General features: G+C 35.1%; 1 protein-coding gene across 1 annotated transcript; it reads right to left on the bottom strand.

The window, feature by feature from the left end:
- Positions 1-8,898: 8,898 nt before the first annotated feature.
- LOC107807436 (putative prolyl 4-hydroxylase 10) lies at positions 8,899-13,472 on the bottom strand. The gene is made up of 8 exons (XM_075249999.1): positions 13,008-13,472; positions 12,821-12,908; positions 12,255-12,352; positions 12,028-12,125; positions 10,026-10,155; positions 9,758-9,944; positions 9,506-9,593; positions 8,899-9,241 (listed from the first exon to the last, which is right to left on the bottom strand). Exons 1-7 carry the CDS (start codon positions 13,202-13,204, stop codon positions 9,519-9,521), a joined length of 873 nt encoding a protein of 290 aa, XP_075106100.1. The 5' UTR covers positions 13,205-13,472; the 3' UTR covers positions 8,899-9,241; positions 9,506-9,518.
- Positions 13,473-13,794: the final 322 nt, after the last annotated feature.

The following is a 13,794-nucleotide window of genomic DNA, read 5'->3' on the forward strand; positions in this document are numbered from 1 at the left end:
AACTTCATCACCCGTCCCACATATCGAGAACTGAGGCACACTCATTGTGGTGTCAATTCTATGGCGGCTTGGGTTCGTGACAAGAAAACCAATCTCCATAGCAAATTCCCTAAGAAGAAAATGAAGACCGAAGCTCAAGTGTGGTTTAAACTGATTAATACACTTCTCCTACCATGCAACCATGACACTCTTATTAGCCGTGAAAGGACTTGCATGTTATATTTCCTCATGACTGGCCAGAGGGTGAATATGGGCCACTTGATCCGCTACCAGATGACCCAAGTGCGAACTAGTAAGAGAATTGATCGAATGCCCTTTACGAACATGTTGACTCAGTACTTGAGACAAGAAGAAGTAGAGGAGGAGCAAGCTTTTGATAGAGTCATTCCTCCACCCCTACGACTAATGTACATCACAAGCGTCTGGGTTAAGGAGGATAATGTTACGTCTTCACTGACATGTGTCGAGCGCAATGCTCGTGATGACTGCTTTTATGGCCTATTTATATGGGATGATGAACTTGCAGCTTTGGATTGGGGGACGACTGGCAACTGCTGAAGAAAGGGACATCTTGGAGGACTGGTTCCCGCTCAATGCTCATGCTCAGCAGTTGGTTGGGCTTGGCGATGGCTACCGACTCCCATAGGATGAGGATGTCAACACACCAGAGCAGTTCGAGGCCGAGCTGGAGCAGTCTGAGGAGGAGGAGGATGATGAGGAGGAAGCAGAAGATGAGGAGTGGACAGCTGCAGATGGAGCTTTCGAAGATGAAGGCGATGACGAGGCTTGATCAGGGATTTTCATACCACCTTACTCATTTTTTTTTGTTTTTTTGTTAGTTTGTGTATGCATTGAGGACATTGTATGAATTAAGGGTGGGGTGATAACTTGTAGATATTAGATACATTAATTACTTGTTATTTTATGTTTTTAGTTATTTTTTTAGTTAGTGTCGTCTTTGCTTATAAAAAAAGTAGAAAAAATTGGACGTTTCCCGACGATGGATCTCCTAGACAGTTTTTTTGAGGAATTAAAGTCTAAAGAAGAAAAAAAAATTCTTTATAGGTAGTGTAGTAATTCCCCCTTGGTTTTTCTTTGTGCCACGGTTCCTTTCCAAGGGTTTTGGTTTAACCGGGTGTAGTTAGTTTTATTTTTTTAAGGAGTAGGAATCATTATGCTATGATTTGAATTGAAGCAATATCTCTTGACTTTGTTATGCCTTGAGAATAGTGAGTACTCTGGTGGTGACGCTCAGGCTCAGTTTTTTACTCTAGTATAAGTACTTTAAATTGTATAATCTTAATTTTGCTTAACTGATTTGACTAGAGTGTCTTGATAAAACCAATTCTGAGTGAGTTATGTGACATGTGTGTGAGGGGTTTGTGTATATTCTGTGCATTGCAGTTGATGTCTAGAATATGTCCCGTGTGTTTGCAAAGTGAAATAGTAGATTTGTTCAGTTTTGGAAGTGATATAGGCATTTCTTTGTTGAGTCAAATATATATAGTTTACCCGCCTAAATGTTATGTAACGTAGCGAACCCCGTTGAGCCCGTAATCATGTTTCTTTGGCAACCACATTACAAGCCTTACCCCTTTGTTTTAATTAACCATCTATTTGACCTTGTAGCCTCTCATGAGTACTTAAATTGTTATGAATTATGTAAAAGTTAAAGTGTGGGGTGGTGATTCGGCTTTTGAGTGGAACAAATGAAATAAGGAAAAAAGTGCATTGCTTTGGAAAAAAAAGTTGTATTGTTGTGAAGAATATTCCTTGATGGTGGTGGCTTTTGATATAATTGTGCTTAAAGAAGTATGAGGTAATATACATTGATATGAAGGTGGAGTTTTGGTTTGACATAAGTATGGGCTTGAATGTTAAAGTATATGTATTAAGGTACATAGAAAGGTATAGTCACTCTTATATCCAAATGTATCATACTCGACCCGCAGCCTACATTACAACCAATTAAAGTCCTACTTGATCCTAGACTGAATGAGCTCGAGTAGTAGAGTACTACGCTACGGGAAAGCCTATGGTGCATCTTTTGTGGCATATGAATGTTATTTCTAAGAGTGGGTGAATTTTTCCTATCTTGAGTTCCTACGTTCTTAACTTTTATTGTGTGTGGACTAATCTCTTTTGTTGTGTGAGGGCACGTGATTCATGACGGAAAGGTAATGTCATTGACTTATATGTTAGAGTAAGTGAGTAAGTTATGAATAACGCATGGTACTTGTGAGTCAAGTCTTGAGGTGAAGATGTTACACCCTTGTGATTAGTCTATTTTAAAGATTCATGATGTGATGAGTTAGGAGAATTGCTTGAAAAGGTCGTGTCTATAAAGTGTAGTTTGATTGCTCGAGGACAAGCAACGTTTAAGTGTACGTGGACCAGTGATGTTTGGCTATAATTCCATATTTGTAGTGCATTACTTACCTTACATTTTAGGTGCTTTAATGCTAAACTATACTATATTTGTGTTTAAATAAGTCTATTTTATGTGTAGGTACATTGGAGATGAAATTTGAGCAAAGTAAATATTTAAAGTAAAAATCATGCTCTAAAACAATAGGAGAGAAAAAAGACAAAGCAAGAATTGAAAGTGGAACAAAAGAAGAAAGAAAGAATTTAAAAGAAAGAAAGAAGAAGTGAAAGTGAAATGAAACAGCAGGCAAGGCAAGAGATTTAGCTCGCTAAAAAGTAGGCGACGCGAGAGACATACCTCGCGTTTGGCAGTGCGTCGCGAGGCTTATAGCGAGACCCAGCGCGTGGCAGATCTTGCGTCGCACTGGTTGAGGCGAAGTGAAGCTCGCGTTTTGCCTCACGAGACGAGGCCTATAGCGAGCATGTTCGGATTTTAAAAGCTTATTTCCTCTCCCTGCTGGGTTTGGACTTGGGCTATTTCGTTTAGGTATTTTCCCTACATATATATAGTTCATTAAACATCATTTTGAAGTAGTTTTTGCGACCAGAGGCAAGAATAGCACGTGGAACAACTTTTGGGGGAAAGAATCATCGAGTTCTACATTCCTTCATCTTTTCTTTGTAATTTGTTTATGCAAAATACTTGGGAAATTTGTACAACAAATATGAGTAGCTAAACTTCTAATCTAGGGTTTGATGGAACCTATTGAAGGATGATTTTTCCATTGCGTTTAATATAAATTTGCCATTTGCTTTTCTCTACTTGTTCAATTATATTATTATTGTTGTCGGTTGAACGGCCCTCAATTGACTGTACTTATTTAGTGTGTACTGCTAAAGAGAGAGTACGCATTTAGGTAGTTGTTGAAAAATACCACTCCTAACGTATTTGAGAGATCAATACGGAGGGTTTAAAAGCGGGATTAGAGATAATGAAACCTTGGTGCGATCATAGTGAGCGGTAAATTAGTGCCAGCTAGCATAGTTCGAGAGAATACGCCTAGTAAATTGTGGTAGTTGCTCGAGAGAGAGTTACACACTCAAAGTACTCACGATCGATAGAGAATATGTGAGTGAACTTATAGGAACCGTAGCAGGGGAGATTCCGACAATAGGGAAAATCAAAACCCTACCTTGCTTTTAGTTAGCAAACAATCAACTCATTATTCAATATTTCTGAAGGTTGATTATTTGAATTCTTACGAAACTAGTGGTTGTGATTAATAGGTTAATTCCCTGTGGAATTCGACTCCGGACTTATAAACCGGATTACATTTACAACGACCATTAGACCTCTTAGGAGGCATAGTTGCGCGTGATCAGAAGATAGAATTTCCACTAAAGGGGTTCAAAACTTTTGGGTTGGGTCAAGAAAATTTAAATATCTATATTATATGAAAAGCACGAAGACCTTTAGCTAAATGTCGTTCACCTTTTTTACCCTTTAAAAATATATTTCACACTAGACACAATAGTCATTTTATTATTTTTTCTAATATAATGAATAATCATTTAATTATTTTCCTTATATTTAGGAATTCAAAATCTAACTAAACTTTTTGTATTGAATTCTCCATTGTTTAAACTAGGTAAGACAATATATTTGTAAAATAAAAATAACACCCAAAAATTGAAGTAGGAAAGTTTCGTCCACTTGAACTCTTTTAAGATTTAGTAGTCATTATTCTTTGTATAGAATAATAACCAATTACTTATTAATAATTTAAGTAAAATAAAATTTAATTAAAAAAGAATGAAAAACTACGAATGAAGTCTCGTGCACATAGAAATCCCTTTTAGGTTTAGCAATTCTAATGTTATAAAATAGTGCTCTTTTAGCGTGAATACTTCAAAGGGTATTCACAATCCACCTTACAACAAGTAACTTTAAAAAATAATTATAGGCTAAAATATTCTCTTTTTCAATTTATGTAAACGTACATTTGAAAAATATCTATAATAAATTATGAATAAAAATAATATCTACAAATAAGTTTACAAATGATAGGGGGGAAATGCATAAGTACTCCCCTAACATATATTCCGATTCTCAACTACACACTTTTTCTTTGCGGAAATCCTATTATCCCCTAAACTTATTTTAAATGAAATTATTTGCACCCTTAACGCTGATGTAGCAGAGTGTGTGTATTTCACTCTCCTGGGAGAGTGAGAAGCAAGAAAAGACGATTTTCAAATTATTTTTTATTCATTTTTATCATTTTTTCTTACTTTTTTTTTTCCTTTTCCTTTTTCTTTGTCTTTTTTCTTTTACTTTTTTTTCGTTTCTTCTCTAATTCCGGTGGATATTCATTCACCTGCGACTTTGTCTAACCGTTTTTCTTCCATTTTTTCTTTTCACACACAAATTAAACTCTCAAAAAGATCTATTCATAAGCAAAGCAAAATACACTCAGATTTGGGGGGGGGGGAGGGGAATTCACCATCAGAAAACCTTCCCACGCCGGAAAAAAATGATGTATTGAAATTTTAACTGGAAAAAGTTTTCTCAGCTAATATTGGTTTTTATTTATTTTGTTCTTCCTCCCACACATAAATTACACTTTCAAGAAAAATTTATAGATATATAAAACAAAACACACTTAGATCGGGATAAAAATCTATCGCTGGAAAAAAAAATCGCCGAAAAAAATAGTGTTTGTGAAATTTCGACGACCACCATTTTATGCTGCCGGTGACCAAAACAAAAAGAAAGAGAATGAAATAACCAAAAAAATGAGAATAATAAGAAATAAGAAAAAAGGATAAGAAAAAGAAGAAAGAATAAAAAAAGTACTATAAATACATGTGGGGGCGGTGTAGCTCACCACTTGTCAAAAGTTTGGTTGTAAGCGTTAAGGGTGCAAATAATTACATTTAAAATAAGTTTAGGGGGGTAATAGGATTCCCACAAAAAAAAAAAGTATGTAGTTGGAAATCCGGGTATAGATCAGGGGGTACTTATGCATTTTTGCTCAATGATAGGACTACATTTTAAACTATAATTGAGTTATAGTGAATAATATAATGTATGTACATCAATTTCTTTTGTAAATTTATACATGTTAAAACACAAATCCAATTTGATAAAGATAAGATACTGAAACATTTACATCGAAATTGTACGTATTTACAACAATAGCAACAAACGCAGTATTATCCCACACCGTAGAGTTTAAGGAGAGTAATATGTACGCTGATCTTACCCCTACCTTGTGAGCATAAATTGTACGTACTTCTTTAAGGTAATTATAAGTTTATTGACTTTTAGCACAAATAATGTTATTTAGGTCTGTAATTTAGATATTAAAATCATTATGTTCTGCTATTTTAGATCAATATCATTATATGAAATATATGTGTTTGGTGGGTTCAGGGTCCAACAGCCAGCTCGATTATGAGTCATCTCCTAGCCCGATTTTTCTTTGTCGATACATTTATTATTTTCTTTCAAGTACCTATACTTATTATTATTATATATTTATTGATCTTATTATATTATAATTATAAAAGCGGAAAACTCCAATACAAATATTGATAATCTTTTCACTTTTAAAAATTAATTTCACATTAAATAAAATTATCATTTAATTAGATTTTTATATTTAAGGCTTTAAAAGTAGTTGTTGTGTTTTTCTCTTACAATAATAATTTATTCTTTTCTAATTTGTCAGAAGCAATTCATATAGAAAAACTTGCATATTTTGCTTGGGAGAAAGAAAAAATATGTCTAACGTCAATTACCTGATCATATTTGTGTCTTTCTAGAATGAACTTGAAAAAAAAAAGAATAAAAATGAATGAACTTGAAAATAACTTTCCACAAAAAAATAAATTACATCTTCAAAGGCTATGTGATTTTGCTCTTAGTATTTATGTCAATTTTTTAAAAAATTATCATCGAGATAGGTACACGCATGATGCGCATATGCTAAGACTAGTAACATACAAATGCACAAAATGGATAAAAAACCAAATGTTGTTCCAAGTATGCTACAAGCCTTCAACCTTCTTTGAGTCTTTCATACATTGAAAGTTTTGTAATTCAGTGCTACAATTTCAAGCCCTTCAAATCAAAATAACTAATTCGCGCTAATATTCGAAATGGAATAGCTTTTGGCTTCCATTTTGCAGCTTAACCTAGCTCCAGTAGACAATATCTGTCCCTAAGGGTTCGTTTGGCTTCCGTCATAAGAAAAAACAATTCCAGGTTAAACTTTTGTATTATTACCACGACAGATCCACTAGCAAAAGTTTACAGAGCTGGCCCCTTCACTTAGACATGCCCTAGATAATATACACTCCTGACACCTGAGGAGAGCACTAACATGTCAAATAAAATTAGGAAATGCCGTCGTATATAGATTTTTGCAACATTTTTCATTGAATTTTCAATATTTTTTAGAATTAAGTTTATTGAAAATTCAATAAAAAGTATAAACAAACTTTAATATTTATTTGTATATTTTGCTATATAAGCTCATAATTTAACATATATAAATAATAAATTGATAGGACTCTATCTCCATGACTTGGAGGTTGGAGCTGATATTTCATTAGAGGCAGACCCAGGATTTGAGCGACAGTGGCACTAATGTCTTTATATATATTAATTAGTAGCGACAAAGTTCGGCGTGCAACTCTTTAAAAACTTAGCGATTATGATAGTTTATCATCAAAGTACAAACTCTCAGTCACCGCTTCAAGGTCGACATATGTTGTTGCTTCATTGAAAGTGACTGTTGAAGGAAGAAAAAAGAGTTTGTATTTTTCTACGTGTTGAGAGAGGAGTTACACTTTGGGGCTTTCTATTTTAAGGGAGGGACTTGGAAAAAAAATAAAATTAAGTAGTACTAAATTATAATTGAATTCAAAAAAGACAAAGTATTAATAAAAAATGTAAACCGGTGACTATTAAGTATAAATTACGGTAGGAATCAATAAAGTGAAGCAAAAATGTTACTAATAAATGGGGAAAAATTCAAAAATAGCCAGATTTACAACTGGTCGTTCAAAAATAGCCCAGTTTCAAAAGAAATTGAAATTTAGCCACTTTCATGTAAAGATAAATCTGAGTGAAAACACTGTTCAAAACCCGAAAAATACGCCAGTATATTATACTGGAGTTCCAGCATAAGTATGCTTAAACTCCAGCATATTATACTGGAGTTCCAAGATAAGTATGCTGGAACTCCAACATAATATGATGGAGTTCCAGCGTAAGTACACTAGACTCCAGCATAATATACTTGAGTTCCAACAAGTATAATTGTCCAGTATAATATACTGGAGTTTGGAGCGCCGGTGCTCCAGTCTCCAGTATATTATACTGAAGTCAGCAAAGTATACCGATCCAGCATAATATGTTGGAGTTCATACACAGGTGCACCGAACTCCAGTATATTATGTTGGACCGGTCTCTGTTGCAGCAAAATAGTGGCTATTTTTCATTGACTTCGTAAACGCTGGCTATTTTTGAATGACCAATCCGAAAACTAGCTATACCGTACCATTTTTACTAATAAATGTAGCATTGTAACTGCCGAGTTTGATCCCCAAGTCCCCAAGCACATAGAGAAAGTTCAGCCATACGCTCAACCAAAACTACCATCCAGCCTTTTATGTTTTTGGGACACCGGTAAATTATTAAGGGGTCCTCTATACGTATATACGAATTATTATACACTGTTTTTACTGAGGCTAACGAGTTCTGGTAACCCCTCTACCTCATGTATAGATCCACCCCCGTGACCATAATTGGTAAAATAGTTGTGGGCGAGCCTGACCGTTTTAAAACATTGCTTTTGAACTTCCTTTTTTCCTTTTTAAGTTTTTTATTTTCTTACACCATGGATAAATTCCATCTTCGTGGCCATTGAGGATAAAGGACCACGTTAAGGACTTCTTCCGGGGCGGAGTCAGCCTTATAGCTATTTTGGCAGAACCTCAAATCCTATATTTGTATTAAAAATCCATTGAATGTATATAAATAATATATTTAGAACTCACGAAGTAAAAAAGAATATGGTTCAGAACCCATAAACTAAACATCCTATCTACGTCTTTGCCGCCTTCACCCCTCACTATCAAAGGCATTATCTCTGCTCCACTAATTATTTCACAAACTGTAATAACCTTATGGAAGAAATTCACCAAAACAATAAATATGGTATATCATTTCTTTTGTATTGATTTATATCACTTAATTAATATTTGTATTCTGCACTTGATAAGACTCCCGAGCCCACAATTTCAGATCCTCATCTCTAGCAACTAAAGACAATGGATGAATTCTATACTCCTTCCATCACAGAAAGACTGACCGATCTGTAGTACGGTGATCAAAACATAAAAATTTTACATAGAGAAACACACAAGAAATACTCAAATTCATAATCCTTTTTAAATTAGAAATATTTAGATAATCATAGTCAAGTTAAAACTCCCCAAGTAGTATAGTAGCGAATAAAATAGGATACAGAATGTAATCGCTATAATTCCCATATCATCTAAGCTGCTGTGTTGTCCATGAATACACCTCGTAATTCGAACAAAACTTCTCATACTTTATTATTCTAATTAAACTCACAGATGAAAGATAACAACTACAACTCTGTAAGCTCCAACTTTATCGAAAAGAAAGGAAAAAGAATGTTGAAGATGAGTACTATCATAGTAAAATCAAGCTAGAAAATAAGTCAGAAGCTTCATGTGATGGTGGTTGAAAGCAGAGGGAGCTCTATTCATAGATTATAAGATTATCCTTTTGATACAAATCGCACAACAGTGACTGCATCCATACTCAAAACTGGACCTGCAGAACCAATATCTACTATCAATACAAGAGTACACCATTAAATACAAGCTTACTCCATATTAGAGGTGCCAAATGGATCGGCGGGTGAGACAAACTAATAATTCACATGCATCCCTAAGCTCAATAATAGTTTACAATTTATATAAGAAGACAGCAGAGATGCACATATATTGTGAAGAGAAAGCAAATTATTGCAGCTAATGTTTAGAGTTGCACATATATTATGTGTATTAGTTACACCATCCAGGCAAAGAGGTTTACCTCTAGCAGTAGGTTAAGCTTTGTATTCATGGACGCGTATCCATTTTGTTGACGACCATTTGTTGCCTTTAATCACAGGGCACCCACCTACAGCAAGACATAGATAATTCAAATTAGTTGTCAGTTGTCACCGAGATTTACTGTTGTCATGAGCACTGCTAAATTTTAGAATTATTGATACTTCATGCGCAATAAGATGTTCAGATAATGCGGTAAACGGGTAGAACTGAGCTTCTTAGTAGGCGTTTGGACATAAAAATTGTAATTTTCTAGAGTTGCATCAGGCTTCATGCTCCAGAAAAGCAACGCATCACCCCTCTTTGGTTTTACAGAGAGCCCATCCTTTCCACATTCAGATAGTTCATTCCACCAAGGGACCGCACTATAATTTCCCTTCGCAGCTGGAAATACTGTTTCACCCCCTTCTTCAACATCTGACCTGCAGTGCACCAATAGAATCAACTAAGGGATGCTATGAAAATACACTAAGCATAAACCTCACAGAGGAAAAGTCACTTACAAGTACATTAAAACTGTAGCAATGCGTTGACCTCCATTTTTGGTGTTAAACTCATCAAGAAAGTAATCATAGTGGGGTTCATACTTTTGCCCCACTTCGTAGTGGAGAACTTGAAGACCTTCCCCATGCTCTGTAGGCAGCAGCAGAAGCATCAATGTAAATGCAGTTTAAGGCATTGCATAATGACAAAGTGTCGAATAGACCACTCTGAAAGCAGCAGTTTGAGCAAGTTTAGCAGTGTCGTGCACATGAAATATACTGGCTAAGCATGAAGATGAGGTATTTCTTTTAAGGTTCTTTTCAAAAGAAAGTTAATGAGCACTAAGCTTCACAGAATCTGTTCTATCTCTGAATGTGGAAGGAGCAGAAAAGAAACTAGTGGTTAACACTAATGATGCCTGGAATAATCACTAACTAATTTGTAGAATAAGGTAATAAATTAATTAAAAAGTAAAACATACCCATATACAAGGAGCAAACCAAAAATTAGAAAACCTTACAAAAAGACATGGTTTTCTACAAAAGACAACCAATCTTCTATACAAATAGGAACCTCATGGGTGCACCAAAAATAAATAAAGGAAAAGAGGCTACTCCTCAAGTGTACAAGCTTTTTCTACTCCATCAAAAACTCTCCTATTACTCTGATTCCAGACAACCCAAATGAGTGCTGGTGGGGCAACTAATTAGTAGACTTATACTTGCAGGATAGACAAATTACTAAATTGAGTGGACATGAAATTAAATCCACACTCATCCCCAGCCACCACCTCGCAATCCAATGCATATAATATTTGCATCCAACAGCTACCAAAAATAATGCATCCAACTTTATTTTGGACAATGCATACAACTCCAGAAATCATCAATACAGTGAAATTACATTAATTAGTTGGAAATATAACGCTCTTTGGCTGGAGCTCCGAAAGAGCATTCCCCTTCGCGTACAGCCAAATTTAGCATACCGATATTCCCAACAATGTAGTCAGCATCTTCTATTAATGGTGACACCGGAGAAAGCTGTCCTATTTCCTTAACTTACGGACAAATAGTATTACTCCCTCAAGACCCAATTTGTTTGGCATAGTTTGAGGGGACACAGGTTTAAAAGAAAAAAATTACTTCTGACAGATATGCTAAATACGAATAGAACACCAAACCAACCATTGTACCAAACAATTTGTCTAGTATAAAATGGGGCATACAGAAAGTCAAGTCAATGGAAAATAGGAATGTTAAAATTATTTAGTTTCTAAATATAAAAAGAGGCGGGATGGACACAGGAAATAGTGCAAAAAAGATAGTGACAGAGGAGTACATATAATAACACCAGTAAATGGAGTTACCTAAAAAAATAAGAGTTAATCAGTGTAGACAATCTAAGTTGCTCGGACTCTTAACTTTCGATGTCGCACCCGTGTCGACACGACGTGGGTGTGAGTGTGGGTGTGAGATCCGTACCGGATCTGGTCAACCAATTTTGGGTACTTAGACCAAAATCGGCGGAGAAACTCGGGACAGATACAATGAAAGTCAATATAAAGCTAGGGTGAAATTGAAGAAAATGGAGTACCTTGAATATAGAAATTTCGGTGTCAATCCTTTCCTTTTATCTCCTTCTTGGATTCTCCTCTTAATTAATATTTTCTCATTCTCGGAATACCTTGTAAGTTTTTCAAATAATGTCTCATAATTTAAACATATTTTATAACTCTATTTTTAGATATCTGAATTATTTTTGGCCGAATCCGTGCATTTGTATCCCTACTTGGATCCGTATTCCCGAATCTTAAAATTTAGATCATGAAGGATCCGCACCCATATTGGACACCCGCATCCAAGTCTGAGCAACTTAGTAGACAATACCATTTTCAGACACCCCCAACCTTTATTGAATGATATTCTTTGCATAACAGCTAGAGGGAAATTGGATCCTCAGTAATAAGCATAACACTTGATAAATATTCATGCAGTTACATCCTTTGGTACAAACAACGCATACCTACTGGTATGAAGGTGAAATCTGCAATCTTTTTCTCGATATTCCTGATCACTTTATCACGTCCTCTTGCAAGAAATGTTCCTGAACTGGTTCGGACTCTGATAGGGAGGGAATAAACAGGAGAAAAGAATGTGAGAACTAATGATGGTATTACAATTAAATCCCCGTAATTCCTCAGCAGTACAACCTAACTCGGCAAGCCCGGGGCATGCATAAGATGTGCTTACCTGCTGTCCTTACTCTTGCCAGTAGCACTGTCTACAACAGTTGACTTTTGCATGTGAGGCTTGGCAAGACTAATCAGATACTCACATTCCTCCTTGGACTGCCGAGAGATAACAATGAAGTTAGTTTCTTATTATATAGATAACTCTGATGGTCGATGGCAGCAAATACATCAATCAATAGATCAAGCTCTAAATACACGATAATGATAATACCAGTATCAATATTCATAGTCCTAATTGAAATTTAACTAAAATGAAAATTTCCATATGAGTACGATTTATTGAAAGAAAATAAAGATTAATTCAATTCTCTTACAGTTTCCTACGGATTTTCCGTTTTTTCTATTGGATAAGCAACAGAATCTGATATCAAATTCAGCATGATGTACTAACAACAGTGGCAATTACAAAACATTTCTCACTTTTCTACAATCAGAGGCATAGCTGTAAGCATCAAATTCACAAACAAATTTAGCTATGAGATAAACTAATAGCAATAGCAGCCGCCATAAAACACAATGTACTGAAAGAAAATTAAATAAAAAAGAAATCTTTAAGAGAAATACCAAGAAGTTATGGTAAATGTAGGCTCTTGGTTCCAAAGAAATCACTTCAACCCACTGATCTCCTTTTCCCTCATCATCATCATCTCCTCTGTACTCCCCAAAAAGAAAAGTTTCCCATTAAAGCTATCAGATCACTACACCAATTGAAAAAAGGAAAAAAAAAACAATCACCAAAATTAAATGGTACCTTTGAACTGTATTGTGTGCTATAGAGCTAAGATCGTGTGCTTTCTGAGAGCCTCTTGTACTGCTGGGAATGGAGAAAATGCCGAAAGCGAGAAGAATGAGGACCACAAATGATATCATAATAAACCCACCAAAAATTAGTGTGGAATTCGACGATTTCCGAGGCCCAACTCGGGAATGCCTCCCTTTCACTGCCATTGCTACAGAAATCTGTAACAATTAGAAGAAATCTAAAATTGAAATTTCAAATTTAAAATATTTGAAGATCTGAATAAAGACTTTGTTCAGCAAATGGGACTTTGGGATCACAGCTTGTGGGTTCTTTCTGAGAAAGAAAATAAGACGGTGGGTTTCTTTTTTTGGTAATTTGATTTAATGAAACTAGTTGGAGAAATGGAATTATATTTTGCTAAAAGAACGTGTTCGGTGTGTTTGCAGACTTTTCTGTAATCTGTGTGACAGATGGATACGTTACTACTTACTACGCCTCCTTTAATCTTTGGATTTTTCTGTTGACCTCCTATATTTGACCCAACAATTTACTGGAACTTAATACTTTATATGTCGAACAAATGAATATAAAGTAAAACGATACTCATATTTTCACTTTTATTTATCTGCTAAAATTAAACTATTTATTTCTCTTATGTATATCGAAAGCAAATAAGTCATACTTTATCAAACCTCCTCATAAATGTTTCTTTACATGGTAGTGTTTGACCAAAAGATATCGAAATTTTTTTGATTAAATCAATTAATGAATATGAAGAGGTAAATCTTAGTCAAAC

Source organism: Nicotiana tabacum, chromosome 3 (assembly GCF_000715075.1).
Source record: "Nicotiana tabacum cultivar K326 chromosome 3, ASM71507v2, whole genome shotgun sequence".
NCBI classification, from domain to species: domain Eukaryota; kingdom Viridiplantae; phylum Streptophyta; class Magnoliopsida; order Solanales; family Solanaceae; genus Nicotiana; species Nicotiana tabacum.

Bases quoted from the DNA above. Each gene is read 5' to 3' on its own strand.
- LOC107807436 (XM_075249999.1), bottom strand. From the start codon at position 13,204: ATGGCAGTGAAAGGGAGGCATTCCCGAGTTGGGCCTCGGAAATCGTCG. The intron at 12,909-13,007 runs GTACCATTTAAT...TGGGGAGTACAG, and splicing joins GCACACAATACAGTTCAAAG to AGGAGATGATGATGATGAGG. The intron at 9,945-10,025 runs GTAAGTGACTTT...GGTGCACTGCAG, and splicing joins GCTACAGTTTTAATGTACTT to GTCAGATGTTGAAGAAGGGG.